This window comes from Marmota monax, unplaced genomic scaffold (genome assembly GCF_021218885.2).
Source record: "Marmota monax isolate L192 unplaced genomic scaffold, Marmota_monax_Labrador192_F-V1.1 WCK01_AAM20220418_F8-fsc00001, whole genome shotgun sequence".
Taxonomy (NCBI): Eukaryota; Metazoa; Chordata; class Mammalia; order Rodentia; family Sciuridae; genus Marmota; species Marmota monax.
In genome coordinates, this window is record NW_026693777.1 from 43479155 (window position 1) to 43495240 (window position 16086).

At 38.5% G+C, this 16086-nt stretch overlaps 1 protein-coding gene across 3 annotated transcripts in view; it reads left to right on the plus strand.

The window, feature by feature from the left end:
- Positions 1–11929, plus strand: part of Chp1 (calcineurin like EF-hand protein 1) — a 48853-nt gene extending 36924 nt beyond the window's left edge. For all 3 annotated transcript variants that reach the window (XM_046461624.2, XM_046461623.2, XM_046461625.2), the window contains 3 exons: positions 3912–3973; positions 9672–9794; positions 9931–11929. In XM_046461624.2, the coding sequence (XP_046317580.1) occupies positions 3912–3973; positions 9672–9794; positions 9931–9984 (239 nt within the window). In that variant the 3' untranslated portion in view covers positions 9985–11929. The remainder of the gene's footprint in view (positions 1–3911; positions 3974–9671; positions 9795–9930) is intronic.
- The last annotated feature ends 4157 nt before the right edge of the window (positions 11930–16086 follow it).

Consider the following 16086-nt stretch of genomic DNA (forward strand, 5'->3'; position numbering starts at 1 on the left):
TTAGGTTGGAAAGTTCTTTATGCTAAATATGTGTCCTTGATGGATATGTGGTTTGCAAATATTTTTTCTTCCCTGTCTATAGTTTGTTTTCACTTTCTTAACACGGACTTAAGCTGAGCAAGTGTTTTTAATTTTGATGAGACCCAGTTGATTTCTTTTTCCTTTTATTGATTAATGGCATCTATAAAATGAGTATTTTTTTCCCCAAGTGCTCTCTCATCCCCAACCTGAGGATGATTTTTTTTTTTTTTTTTTTTTTTTTTTTTTAATGAGGGCCTCATGTATGCCAGGCAAGTGTTGTAACACCGAACTGTATGGACCCCAACCTAAACATTTTTTTCTTTTTCTTTTTAAATTTTGAGGCTTGTTGAGTTGCCCAGGCTGGCCTGGAACTTCTCATCCTCTTCTTTGGCCTCGCAAGATCTGAGATTATAGGAATGTGTCACTGCGCCCAGTGAGGACAGTTTTTTTTTTTTAGATGGACACAATACCTTTATTTTATTTATTATTATGTGGTGCCTAGGACTGAACCCAGTGTCTCATATGTGCTAGGTGAGCACTTTACCACTAAGCCACAATCCCAGCCCCAAGTACGGTATTTTTTGTGTGAGTGATTTTTTTTTTTTTTTTTTTTTTAGTGCAGGGTGTAGAACCCAAGGCCTTGTGTATGGTAGGCTAGTACTCTACCTTTGAGTTACAAATCCAGCCCTTATGTGTTTTGCCTTAAGACATTCCTGTGTGAATTGGTGGTTCCATTCCAAGTTTTCCAAGGAATCTCCATACTGCTTTCCAGATTGGTTGCACCAATTTGCAGGCCCACCAGCAGTGTATGAATGTGCATTTTTTTCCCCACATCCTCACCAACACTTATTGTTATTTGTATTCTTAATAGCTGCCATTCTCATTGGAGTGAGATGAAATCACAGTGTAGTTTCAACTTGCATTTCTCTAATTGCTAGAGATGTTGAACATTTTTTCCTATATTTGTTGATTGATTTTATATTCTGAGATGTGTCTGTTCAGTTCCTTGGCCCATGTATTGATTGGGTTATTTGTTTTTTTGGTGTTAAGTTTTTTTAGTTTTTTATATATCCTAGAGATTAGTGCTCTATCTGATGTGCGTGATCCTCAGCCCTTTTTATTTCTTATTTTAAGACAGGATCTTGCTAAATTGCCCAGGTTTACCTCAAACTTGTGATCCTCCTGCCTCAGCTTCCTGAGTAGTTGTAATTACAAGCCTGTGCCAACATACCCTGCTATTTGTCTTTAAGGCTTACTTTCCCTTAGTATTTTCACCAACTCCACCAGAAAGTCACATCCACCTTACACTTTGTTCACCCAGTGTTATGAATGTATTATAGCACTTACTAGAGTGAGCAGTGTGTATTGCTGTATTCTACTAGATAATGAGTTCCCAAGTCAGAATCTAAATCCATGGATCTTAATATCTCTAGAACAGTGCATTTGGGCATTTTAGTATTGGCACTTCCCTATTGAAAAGCATAAATATTCATGGCTTATTTGACATGATTTAAAATCATTGTAAATTTATCTATGTGACAAGATAATCACCTCCTTAATGTGAAATTCTCACAGTTCCTACATAATCACCCAGTGTTGTTATACTTTACACGATAGCTCTTCAAAAACAGAATGTTTTTTTCTCTCCTAAATTCTCTCTCTTATATGAACACAAGTAAAGTTCTCATCTATTCTACTTTCTAGAAAACTCATCTATTATTTAGGAGAGAGAAACATGAAACAACCTGGAGACCATCAGAGCCTTGGTGTTTTTATTTGAAACTTCTTGACCTGTAGAACTCCCAAATGGTAGGGAATTACTTGAAATTTGGCACAAATTTATCAAAGAGAATATATTCCCAGAGCAACACTTTATTTTCCGTATTTTTATTTGTGCATTGTAGTTGTATATAATGGTAGAATTTGTTGTTACATATTTATACATGCATACAGTATCACAATATAATTTGGCCAATATCATTCCCTAGTATTTCCTCTTCCCCTCCACTCCTCTCTCTTCTTGGTCCCTTTCCTCTTCTCTACTGATTTTCCTTTGATTTTTATGAGTTCTCACCACCTTTCTCATCCTTTTTCCTGTCTGACTTCTATAAAAGAAACAAGCCCCTTAATCTTTGAATTTGGCTTATTTTGCTTGACATAATGTTCTCAAGTTCCATCCATTTTCCTGCAAATGACATAATTGTATTTTTCTTTATGGCTGAATAAAATTCTATTGTGTGTGTGTGTGTGTGTGTGTGTGTGTGTTTGTGTATACATATATACATAGCACATTTTATTTATCCATTCATCCATTTATGGACACCTAAGCTGGTTCCATAGTTTGGCTATTTTGAACTGTGCTGGTATAAACATGGGAATGTTTGTATTTCTATGCTATGATGATTTTAATTCTTTTTTAAAAAATATTTTATTAGTTGTTGGTGGACCTTTATTTTTATGTGGTGCTGAGAATCGAACCCAGTGCCTCACACATGCTAGGCAAGCACTCTACCACTGAGCCAGAACACCAGTCCTGATGACTTTAATTCTTTAAGATAAATATCCAGGAGTGGTATAGCTGAGTTATATGGTAATTCCATTCCTAGTCTTGTGAGGAACCTCTGTACTGAATTGTATAGTGGTTGTACTAATTTATAATCCCACCAACAGGGTAAAAAGTGTTCCTTTTACTCTATATTCTCTCCAGCATTTACTGTTGTTTGTATTCCTTTTTTTTTTTTTTTTTTTTAATTTCTGTGTGTGTGGTGCTGGAGATTGAACCCAGGACCTTGTACATGCAAGGCAAGCACTCTACCAACTGAGCTATGTCCCCAGATGATTGATTGTATTCTTGATGGCTGCCATTCTGATCAGAGTAAGATGAAATCTCAGTGTAGTTTTGATTTGCATTTTGCTAATTGCTAATGATGAACAATTTTTTCATATATTTTTTGGTCATTTGTATTTCTTCTTTTGAGAAATATTTGTTTAATTCATTTGTCCACTTATTAATTGAGTCATTTAATTTTTTTTTTTTAAATATTTATTTATTTTTTAGTTCTCGGTGGACACAACATCTTTGTTTGTATGTGGTGCTGAGGATCGAACCCGGGCCGCACGCATGACAGGCGAGCGCGCTACCGCTTGAGCCACATCCCCAGCCCGAGTCATTTAATTTTTTGATGTAAAGATTTTTGAGTTCTTATATATTCTAGTTATTAATCCTCTGTCAGTAACTAGCAGATTTTCTCCCACTCTTTAAGTTCTCTTTTTACATTCTTGTTTCCTTTCTTTTGCAGAAGATTTTAAATTTGATGTCATTTTATTTACTAACTCTTGACATTATTTACTGAACTTTAGGAGTCCTTCTGAGAAAGTTGTTGCCTGTGCCTAAATATTGGAGTACTGACCCTATGTTTTCTTCCAGGAATTGCATAGTTTCTGATCTAATTCCTAGGTCTTTGACCCATTTTGAGTTGATTCTTGTGCAGGGCCCCAGAGCAACATTTATAGTCAGCTTTGTGGTTTCCTCTGAGTGGTGCACAGTGGAATTGATGGGTTGTGTGAAGTAGCCTAACTCACAGAACCCCTTAAGGGTTGTTTTTTGGTTTTGGTTAAGTTTTTGTTTTGTTTTTAGTACCAGTGATCAAACCCATGGTTGGTTAACTACTGAGCTACATTCCTAGCCCTTTTTATTTTGAGACAGAGTCTTGCCAAGTTGCTTAGGGCCTCACTAAGTTGCTCTCAAACTTGTGAATCCTTCTACCTCGGCCTCCTGGGTCGCTGGGATTACAGATGTGCACCAACCTTGCTCAGCTTTGCATGTTAGTTCCTTGAGAAGGAGCAAGACACTACAGAATTTCCACTAACTTCTTGTTTTTCCCAATCAGTTGCTTTTCGACTGTATGATTTGGATAAAGATGACAAGATCTCCCGTGATGAGCTGTTACAGGTATGTGGGAAAACTATGTGACAACTCAGTGTGACAGCTCACGTGTGACAAAATACTATGGCTCATACTTAAAGAGTTCAAAATTGTGGGTAATAATGAAATACCTGGGTGGTGGTTCAGCACTGGGTCTTCCATAAGAGTTATAGATCGATACCATGCTAAATGACATTTTGAAAGGTCTGGACTACCTGCAATCATAAAAGAAAATTCACCAAGACATAAAAGCTGCTAATGCCTTGCTCTCTGAACAAGAGGATAGTAAACTTGCTAAATGAATAAAATAAAGGTCCATCAACAACTAAAAAAAAAAGAATACACACACACACATATATATACACACATATATAATTTTTTTTAAAGGCACTAACTAAGGGGTTGAGGTTGTGGCTCCATGGTTGACCACTTTCCTAGTATGTGTGAGACACTGGGTTTGATTCTCAGAACACATGTAAATAAATAAAATAAAGGTCCATTGACAACTAAAAAAATATTAAAAAGCACTAACTAAATGTTTCCTAAGTGCGGACTGGCAGAGGTGAAATATGTGACACTGTGTACATCAAATAGTTCAGTTATGCAGGGCATGGTAGCACATGCCTGTAATCCCAGCAGCTCAGGAGGCTGAGGCAGGAGGATCTCAAGTTCAAAGCAAACCTCAGTAATTTAGCAAGGCCCTAAGCAACTTAGCGAGACCTTGTCTCCAAATAAAGTAGAAAAATTGGCTCGGGACATGGCACCCTTAGGCTCAATCCTTGGTACCAAAAAAATAGTTTGGTTATTACCAAAACAGCTTGTTGGCAATCAGATAATTCTGATGATACCTAGTAAATTCTGCTGATTTGTCTGTCCTTAAACTTAGCATAAGAGTTACCAACTCTTGCTTGTGCCAGTGTACCTTGAGCTAATCATTCACTGCCCTTTGTTGTTCCCACAGACAAGTTCCTATTCCTCTACTATCGATTACTAACATTCCATGCTGTTAGCATTGCAATTTATTTTTTTTGCCTTTTATAAATTCAGAAGGGGAGAAAATTACCCCTTGTTTTGAGTCTGAAAGACCATAGGCTAACACATTTAGGGATTTCCATGGGGAAATTTGTTCGTTTCAAGATACACCTAAAAAGTAAATTGTTTCTACTCAGCCCTTAAAGTAAATCTGAATTCATCCATTATCTTGAGAAGACTTCCAAGTTGAAGATTGCTTAAGATCAGCTTAAGACCCATCCACAGTATTCCTACATTTCTACCTGAGCAGAAACCAAAACAACGAGGAGATCATGATAGTGTCCCTTGCTTTTGAGGTGGGAATATATTTCTTTGGTGAGAAGAGTTTACTTTTGTTACATTGCTACACATTGACTTCTGAGTTCTGAAATGTAATGGCACATTTTCATCCTTGAGCCCAAACCTGGTTGCAAGAAAGATGTTTTTGGAGGAAGAGTTGATTTATTTACTGTTATTGGATAAGAAAGCCTGAAGAGGGGCTGGGGCTGGGGCTCAGTGGCAGAGCGCCTGCCTCACACATGTGAGGCACTGGGTTCGATCCTCAGCACCACTTTAAAATAAATAAATAAATAAATAAAAAAGAAAGCCTGAAGAGGAAGTAGGGAAGAAACTATGTGGCCAGAGTTCTAGTCATGCTCTTGGATTATTTAGGTTTAGACAACTAGTTTTATCCCAGCAAAAAGAGGATCTGACCATTTTGCTGAAATGAAAGAAGAAAATAAAGTTTATCTTTCTAGACACAGTGATTTCTAAAACATCTGGTAACTTGCAGTTCCTAGATACTTATTGAATGTTAAAAAAGTATGTAGTGAATTTACCCTCAAGAATGGCTGACTTGTCGTCGTCGTCATCGTCCTCCTCCTCCTCCTCCTCCTTCTTCTCCTTCTCCTCCTCCTCCTCCTCTTCCTCCTCCTCCTCCTTTCTTCTCTGTTGAGAGCCACAGCCGAAGGGGCCCCAGCAAACTTCCAGCTGCCAGCAAACTTCCAGCTGCCGGCTGAGGATTGGCTCACAGCAGCCCCAGCAACATCTAGCTGATTGGCTGCTCTGCGGTGATGCTCATTGGACTGTTTCCCTGCCCTTTCAGACCACGGAGCTGCTCATTGGGGGACTTTTTTGGCTCCGCCCACGTGACCCAGCCAATGGGCCTCAAGAGCAGGAGGATTGGGGGAGAGAGAGAAGCTTGGGTGGGAGAGAGAGGCTTGGGGAAAGCCGGTGGTGGCAGTTGAGGCTCTGAGGGTTTTTCCTGAGAGGCTGTTTTGTTTGTCGTGTGTGGTTCTAAAAATAAAGTTAGTTTCTTTTGACAAGTGGCTCCTGATTGTGCCCAGCCAGACTGCGGCACTTCTCCTTCTCCTTCTTCTCCTCCTCCTCCTCCTTCTTCTTTCTTCTTCTTCTTCTTTCTTCTTTCTTCTTCTTCTTCAGTACCTAGTGGCACTTTACCACTGAGCTACATCCTCAGCCCTTTTCATTTTTATTTTGAGACAGGGTCTTGCTAAGTTGCTAAGGCTGGCTTTGAACTTGAGATCCTCCTGCCTCAGCCTCCAGAGACACTAGAATTCCAAGCATGCCCCTGGCTGGGCATGTGTTCTTAGTATGATTCTTGTAGAATGTCCTGGTTGAACTTTTGGGGGCCAGTTATATATTAATTATCTTGATTTTTGGTGATGGTGTCAGAGGTGTGTACATGTATACAAAGACTCATTAGCACATTTTAAATATGTACCATTTATATCATTTATACTTCAATAAAGACTCATTTTATGAGGCTAGCATAACTTTGACATGAAAACTTTATAAAGACAGTACAAGGGCTGGGGATGTGGCTCAAGCAGTAGCGCGCTCGCCTGGCATGCGTGGGGCGCTGAGTTCGATCCTCTGCACCACATAAAAATAAAATAAAGATGTTGTGTCCACCTAAAACTAAAAAATAAATATTAAAAATTCCCTCTCTCTCTCTCTCAAAAAAAAAAAAAAAAGACAGTACAAGAAAAAATTATAGCCCAACCTTTTTTATTCACTTAGATGTAAAAATCCAAAACAATTTTTTTATCACACAGAATCCAGCAATGTTATTATATCCAAAGCAAGTTTGCACTAGGAATTCAGAGTTGATTTAAAATTAGAAAATAGTTATAACCATATGAACAGATTAAAGAAGAGAATCTAATCTAATGGTCTTCTCCATTGAAGAAAGCATTTGATAAAATTCATCACCTATCCATGATTTTTTCAAGTCTTATAAAAGCAGAAATAAAAGGAAGTTTCCTTTCTGTTTTATTTTTTTGTTTTGTTTTTTCCATCATCCCCAAATCCTTCAACCCCAGTATCAAATCCAGTACCATGTGCATGCTAGGCAAATGCTCTACCACCACCTTATATCCCTGGCCCGGGAAGTTTTCTTAAATTGATATAGGGTATATATATAACCCTCCCCAAACATTGATAATAAAAATAGTAAAGTTCTCATTTGCTAATAATCTTCCCACTGGAACAATAAGTGGCAGCCAGGATAGGTGAAAGGAACACTGACTGGCCTATGAGCAGACAGCTCATGCCACTAGTTACTGAGACAGGGGGGTCAAGATACTTCTGAGCCTTATTATCCTCATTACTGAACCAGACATGGTGACCTTTAAAACACACTACTCCTGTCCTGCCTATACATGTAACACACTAGTACATGCACAATCCAGTTCTACTATTATAAAAGTAAAATACCTTAGAAAATAATTGGTCTGAGATCTGAAGTTTGAGGATGGATTAATTTGCTTGATCTCTTGAAATTGGAGAAGATGGAAAATGGTTTGGCCCAAATAGTCTTTTCTAGCACTGTCCTTTTTTTTTTTTTTTAATACCTTTATTTTGTTTATTTTTTATGTGGTGCTGAGGATCGAACCCAGTGCATCACATGTGCGAGGCAAGCACTCTACCACTGAGCCACAACCCCAGCCCCATAGCACTGTCCTTTTTTTAATCCTTCAGTTGAGCATTTGTACCTAAATAGTACAACTTCATAATTTTCAAGAATTGATTTGTAGCCATGCAGTGGAGTCCATGAATTGATGACAGCTGAGGCAGGAGGATCACTAAGCCCAGGAAGTTGAGGTCAGCCTGGGCAACATAGTGAAACCCTGTCTACAAAACAAAACAATTAGTTTGAGAAGAAGGAAAAAAAAAAAAAGTGTGCTGGTTCTAATCAGTATTTCGGCTTTTTTTATTTTTTGAAAATTCTGTCATGTACTTCATTTTGGTACGGGACATTGAACCCAGGGGCACTAAGCCACATCCCTAGCACTTTTTTATATTTTATTTAGAGACAAGGTCTCCCTAAGTTGCTTAGAGTCTCCCTACTTGCTGAGGCTAGCTTTGAACTCATGCATAAACCTCCTGCTCAGTTTCCCAAGCTGCTGGGATTACAGGCATGTGCCACTATACCAGATCTGTCCTATACTTTTTTTAAAATATTTTTTTTTAGTTGTTGATGGACCTTTATTTTAATCATTTATTTACATGCAGTACTGAGAATCGAAGCCAGTGCCTCACACATGTGAGGCAAGCGCTCTACCTCTGAACCCCAACCCCAGCCCACTGTCCTATACTTTTAAAAAATCTATTTCATGAGGTTGGAGAAGGATGTAAAAGAATAGGGGAAAGGAAGACCTCTCAACCATTGGGCTAGAGGGGCTTCCTTCCTATCAAAGAAAAACTCAGCTTTTCCCTTTTGAATGCAGAGGTGGCTGATTGCTGTGATGTGAAGCATCACAAAAGCTCCTTGTCTCCCATTTCACATGAAGCCTCAACCTTTGCATATTGTCTGAATCACATTGTTAAAATTACATATTTTGTTTAAGGTATCAAATTTTTAAATATATTCATACTCTAAAGATGTTAGAAGAATTGTGGGTGGTGGGTTTTTTGTTAAGTTTGAGATACATTTGATGAAACAGTGTTAAATTATCTTTGCTTAGTTCTCATAGCCCTTTAATTGTGCTTGTTATTTTTCTAAGAAAGAATTTATCATGTACCTCTTCAAGGAGCTTTACATTTCTTGGGCCATACCCCAGGAGTACCTTGCTTAATGTTTAATACATCTCCTCAAAGAGGACAGCATTCAGGTGGGATTCCAGAAAGCCCCACCAAACCAACTGACATGTTTTCCTCTTGCAACAAAAAGTCTGAGAATGGGTTTTCTAGGCTCATTAGTACCCAAATAAAGTCTAAGAAACCTGGCTTCTGCCATAGGCTTGCTATCACATCCGTAGCACGTGATTCATCTCATAGCTCCAGGATGGCTACTGTACCACCAGACATCATATCTATATTATGGGCAGAAAAAAATGAAGATTAGCAAAATGCAAAGGACTCTCCTTCAACAAGGCTTTGCTTTCCTATCTAGTGACCTTGCCAAAGAGTTCTGCTCACATTATTGTCCAAAATGGCCTAGATAACAAGTTAGGGTTTTAGCTTTCTAGCTGTTAAATTTGAGGGTATCAAAGGAAAAAGATAGGGTTTGGGAATTTAGCTCAGTGGTAGAGTGCTTGCCTAGCATGTGCAAAGCTCTGAGTTTAGTTCCTGCCTCTGAAGGAAAAAAGAAAAAAAAAAGAGGGGAGTCACTTAGTGATTTTACCTTAAATCTTAGTAAAAGAGTCCCTCTCACTCCCACATCCCCTATAATTCCTGGCTCTTGGTCTTGTAGGTGCTACGCATGATGGTTGGAGTGAATATCTCAGATGAGCAGCTGGGCAGCATTGCAGACAGGACCATCCAAGAGGCTGACCAGGATGGAGACAGTGCTATATCTTTCACAGAATTTGTTAAGGTCAGTCAATCACCTCTTGATTTGAAAATGTTAAGTTCTGTTACACAGGAGGTCGGGGGGACATTATTTAGAAAAGTGCTTAGAACTGTTAGGATATTTATAACTATAATTGTTCTTTTGGTTTTTTTAACCCCAGGTTTTGGAGAAGGTGGATGTAGAACAGAAAATGAGCATCCGATTTCTTCACTAAAGGACAGAGACCAAACTGTTCCTTGCTTTCTAGTATTTAAGAACTGGAACTTTAGAGTCCTCCTGTCCACCAACCCCACCTCCACCCCTTCATTCTCCTTCTCCCAGAATACTACTGCTGTTGCATGACAACCCCCAATATGTTCTGTGTACACAAAACTGCCTTTGGTGTATAAACAGGGCATTACAGAATGGTACATCCAGTCTATTTCTCTTCAGTATCCATCTACCAGTTCTCCATTTATAAATACCATGTTCCCCTGTTCTGCTGCTCAATGCCACACATCCATCCAGTTTGAGAAAGAGATGGAATCATGCCAAGAACCAGCCAGCAAAACTCTAACTGGATGTAGACTCCCTTCAGCGAGGTTTAGCATGCTCCTGCTTCCTTCTTATATGTCCTTTGCTTCTTATTTCCCTGTCACACAACTTACCTCCACTTAGTCTTTCAGTCTCCCTGCTTTTTATTGAGCCTCAAAATTCCCTGTGTTCCTCTTAGCACCCCAAACTATGCCTGTTAAATGTATTTCTGACTAGGCAGGATAGTTCAGTGGTCTGGCAGTTTTTATCTACCTTCACTCTTAAATGAGTACCTAGGATGTTACCTTTCCAGGAGCTTTTTGGTAATCAACACTTCTCTTGGAAGAATGTGACCCTTTCTTGATCCTCTGCACTGCTCTGTCATCAAAGGGTGGAGATATCCTTCTTGGAAACTGGCCTTGGTGAAAACATTTCATAGTTTGTGAAGATATAGAGAAGAAATTGATAACTGAAAAGTGTAGAGCCACCTGTTTTGTGTGGGTTACTCAGATTGCTCTGCCTCTTCCCTCTGATTCTCGACTTATGTACCTACACGGCTTTTCCTATGAGTGCAGTGTTCACTATTCAGAAAATATTCATATGCCTACAGGTCTGCTTAGCTTTGGGACACTGTTGCTACCAGAATAGCTGTTCTGACAGCATTCTTAGGGACCTTTTCATGACTTTTTGAACACGATGGCTGGGCGTCTTATAAAACCTGCTACATTTACATTCTGCAGCATGGTTTATGCCTCCTTGTTAGTGCACTGGAATGTTTTTCACTTCACGTTTCCAAGTGGAAAGACTATTGTTATGGAAGTGCCTAACTTTTCCAAGTCCAGAATAGTTAAAGATGGTCCTCAGTGTTTTGAAGTTTTGCACAAAATTATTTATGAACTTTACAATTGGCAAATGTTAATGCTGGAATCCATATTCAATCCCAATACACGTCCAAAGCATTGAATGTATTGTGTCATTAGCTGCCCGGTTGCATTATCTCCATAGCTCCTTGTATAGGCCACCACTGATCCCTTAAAAACAAGGGGTCTGACCCTGGTAAGACAATGTGAGGTGGCATTACAGGACTTTGAGTGAGCCAGAGCAACTTCTCTGCCAAAGTCAGCTTAATTAGACTTCATTGAATCTGGCCATTGCCATCCTATGTATGTCTGTGAGTCTATTCATTTATCTCCCCCTGCCTCATGTTGAATTTATAATCCCCCTGACTCATTGCTTGCTTGCTTGTTTCCTTGCTTCAGAAGGCTATTCAAGATGTGTTAACCAATCTTTAGGAAGAGAATTGCTAACAAATATTACTACAAAGGGATGGATAAAGGTGGGGAACAGGGGAGTGGCCAGGCTTGATGGCTCAAGTATAAATGAATGAGAAATTCTTTAAGAAGTATCAGTTTTGTGATCAAGTGATGTAATATAGGAATAGTAAAAAAGGAAAGAATTGTCTGTTACTGATCGCTAGAGAGGTACTTCAGAGTCTCCTTGATTTGCATTTTTAAAGTTCCTAAGATTATGGCTTCCCCACTCCTTTGGCTGTATAGCAAACTTTTAATCCACAGTTGTGCCTTATTGTCCTATTATGGTTGTATTCTTTGATCCATCAATAAATACTTGTGGTTAAAACAAAACAACTCGATTGATTTTGTCTGTGTTTTTCAAGAATTTTCTGTAATGCAGGCTCCTTCTTTAACACAGGATGTTCCTTACTCAGGTCTATGTCTGAACTATGAATACAAGTGTACTCTGCTGCTACCTGACATGTGAAGTAGAAGTATTCATCTAGGAGCTCACACTGTCTGCCTCTAGGCCCATTTTTTTTTATTTTTTATTTTTTTAGTTGTGGATGGATCTTTATTATTTATTTATTTATATGTGGTATTGAGAATCAAACCCAATGCCTCACACATGTCAAGCAAGCGTCTACCACTGAGCTACAACTCCAGCCCATAGGCCTAGTTTTGTTAGTCTTGGCCATTCCCATTTATTCCACTGAAGATTCAGTTTCTTTTCTGGTCTCTCTAAATGCAAGAAGGGAAGCTTATAAATGAGGAGATACTATGAAAAGCCAGATAGTCCTGTACACATTCTAGTATAGATAAAATAATTGTAAGCAGCCTATTAACCTTAAAGGTAATAGGATGTGAGTTTATATGATCTCAATTCCTCAAGGTCTAAAATGTGCTGGCAATTATAGGCTTTTAGCTTCAGCATAATAGAAATTTACTTAAGTGAAAATCCCAGATAATAACAAAAAGAAAATTAAATGTTACTGTATGTAATTCAGGATATACCTGGATCTTAGTACCACAAAACTATGTGTCCTGCTTGAGCTTAGTGAGTTCTCTTTTCCTCTGTACAGAAGTCGTATCTTTTTCCTTATCACCTTAGAAACAGAAGTTGTTGGTGTGATAACATGGCTCAGAGACTTAATAATCTAGGAACAGCTTTATGAATGGAAGAGAAAAAGCACTGTCATGATGTTGAATTTTATGAACATTTTCCCATAATTGTCTTTGTCTCAAAGAAAACTTTGAATTTTAGCAAAATGAATGTGATAACTTTTAAGTGTACTTTGTGCTGTCTCTTCCTGGAAGATGGGGAGGTACAACCACAAACATGAAGTGACATATAATCTGTGCCTGGGTGATCAGGGGCATTTTAAGTAGTTATCATTGAAAAGTCAGAGGGAAATATAGGAAAGAAAGAAAAGCCATAGCAAAGTGTACAAAAGGGGAAAAGGGTAGATTTCAGAAACAGTTTACTCTAATTTACATTATCTCTCAAGAGAATTTTAGAATCATTTCATGGTTTGTGAAGATATAGAGAAGAAATTGATAACTGAGATGCTGACATTTTTTGTTTTGGGATTTTGTTTGTTTGAGCTACTCAGAAGCATTCTACCTTCTGAGTTTCAGTCTAAGCATCCCACCACACACACATTTTTTTTTCTTTTTTTAATCTTTGAGACAAGGTCTTGCCAAGACTGGCCTCAACTTGAGATCCTCCTGCTTTAGCCTCTTGAGTCACCATCATACACGGCAAGATTCTAATGTATATTTTGGTTTTTTTTTTTTTTTTTTTTTTGGTTTTTGGTACTAGGGATTGAATCCAGGGATGCTTTACCACTCAGTCACATCCCCAGCCCTTTTAATATTTTTATTTTGAGACAGGGCCTCGCTAAATTGCTAAGGCTGGTGTTGAATTTATGATCCCCCTGCCTCAGCCTCTTCAGTCACTGAGATTACTGGTGTGCACCACCATGCCCAGTGAGATGTGAATGTTTTGACAAATAAATAAGTATGCCAAATTACTTTCCCTTTCATATATTTCAAAGACTTTTTAAATTTGTGTGTAAGATCAGTGATATAGGTACTGCATTGCTGACATCAGTAAAACATGGCTGGGTCTCATTGAATTCATGTGGTTAAAATGGAAGAAATTGGATTGGATTGTAGTTGATGTCTATTAAAATGATACTTGAATAACTATACACCAAGAATCTAGAAGATTAAACGGTCTTGAAAAAGGAGCAGCCGGGCATGGTGGCACATGTCTAATCCCAGCGGCTCGGGAGGCTGAGGCACGAGGATCACGAGTTCAAAGCCAGCCTCAGCAAAAGCGAGGTGCTAAGCAACTCAGTGAGACCCTGATTCTAAATAAAATACAAAAATAGGGCTGGGGATGTGGCTCAGTGGTCAAGTGCCCCTGAGTTCAATACCCAATTTAAAAAAAAAAAATTTTTTTTAAAGAGAGAGAGAGGAGAGAGAGAGAGAGAGAGAGAGAGAGAGAGAATTTTAATATTTATTTTTTAGTTATCGGCGGATACAACATCTTTGTTTTGTATGTGGTGCTGAGGATCGAACCCGGGCCGCACGCATGCCAGGCAAGCACGCTACCGCTTGAGCCACATCCCCAGCCCTAAAAAAAATTTTTTTAAAGGAACAAATTTAGAGGAATCACAATCCCTCACTTTGTTTTTGTCATACCAGGACCTATTCCTGCTGGGCAAGCACTCTGCCATTGAGCTACCTTCCTTTTTTTTTTTTTTGGTAAATAACAAGGATGGAACCCAGGGATGCTTAATCACTGAGCCACATCTCCAGTCTTTTTTATGTTTTATTATTTTTTTTCTTATTTTTTGAGTACTGGGGATTGAGCTCAGGGGCACTCAACCACTGAACCACATCCCAGTTCTATTTTATATTTTACTTAGAGACAGGGTCTCACTGAGTTGCTTAGTGCCTCACCGTTGCTGAAGCTGGCTTTGAACTCGTGATCCTCCTGTCTGCTGGAATTACAGATGTGGGCTGCCTAGACTTTGAAGAGGACAAATGCATATTATTCTAATTAGCCTTTAAAAAGATAGCAAGTAAGACACACCTGTGTATTTTAAGATATCACAAATTTCAAATTCACCACTTTTTTTTTTTTTTTTTTGGTGGTACTGGGGATTGAACTCAGGGGGGTGCTCTACTTTTTATTTTACTTTGAGATAGTATCTCACTATGTTGTTCAAGCTGGCCTTATACTTGTAATCCTCCTATCTCCATCTCCCAAATTACCAGGATTACAGTTGTGCACCACCACACCTGGCTACTTGTTTTTGTGGTACTGAGGATTGAACCAGGGTCTTGCTCATACCAGGCAAGCATTCTACCACTAAGCTACATCTCCAGCCTTGCCATTACCTTTTAATTAAAGAACAAGCAGGGCATAGCCATGGCGATACATGTCTGTAATTTCCATGGTTAAGTGCCCCTGGATTCAATCCCCACTACCAAAAAATAAATTTAAAAAATTAAAGAAGGATACTGTCAAAATGTGTTTCTAAGAAGCAAAATGGTAAAGGGATTCAGGGCAACTCAGGTTGGGCAGTGGTGAGAACCAGGACTTTAACCCTAAAAAAGCCACACTAGCTATATTCAAATTGTTAAGAATCTGTTTTCAAAAGGCTCTCTTACTTTTTAGAGGACATAATAGGGTAGTTTAATATATAATTCAGCAATGTGTGGGTGGGTCAAATCCTGGTTTTGCCACTTAAGCAGTTATATGAACTTAGGCAATTCATATAACCTTCCTATATCCTTTTCCTCCATAATAAAATAAGGTTTATAAGTATGATGATAATGATACCAACCTCATGGGTTGCTGTGAGGATTAAATTGGTGCCTGCTATAAGTATTATATATAAAATTTAATTGAATTTAATGGTGGATAGAAATAAAAGGGTGACAGATTTTAGTTTATTCTAAGGAAGAAGTTCCTAATAACTAGAACTATTCAAATTAGGAACAATATCCCCAAAATTAGATCTTGATAGAAATGCTTAAAGAATGTCTTTTTTTTTTTTAATTGCAGTATTGGGGATCAAAACCAGGGCCTTGCATATGGTAGGCAAGTGCTTTATCACTAAGCTATATCTGCAGCCTCTCCAGCCCCCCACAATTTGGGCTGGGGATATGGCTCAAGCGGTAGCGCGCTTGCCTGGCATGCGTGCGGCCCAGGTTCGATCCTCAGCACCACATACAAACAAAGATGTTGTGTCTGCGGAAAACTAAAGATACAAAGAAAGATGTTGTGTTCACCGAAAACTAAAAAATAAAATATTAAAATTCTGTCTCTCTCTTAAAAAAAAAAAAGTATGTCTTAGTAGTAATAGTATTTTACAAAAATGGGAGCTGATAAACAAGTTTGTTTTTCTTTTAGGAACACACAATTTCTAAACATGAAATGAGGTGGGTTTTAGAAGGAAATGAATGAGATGTAGTCTGTATTGTCAGAGTTGACA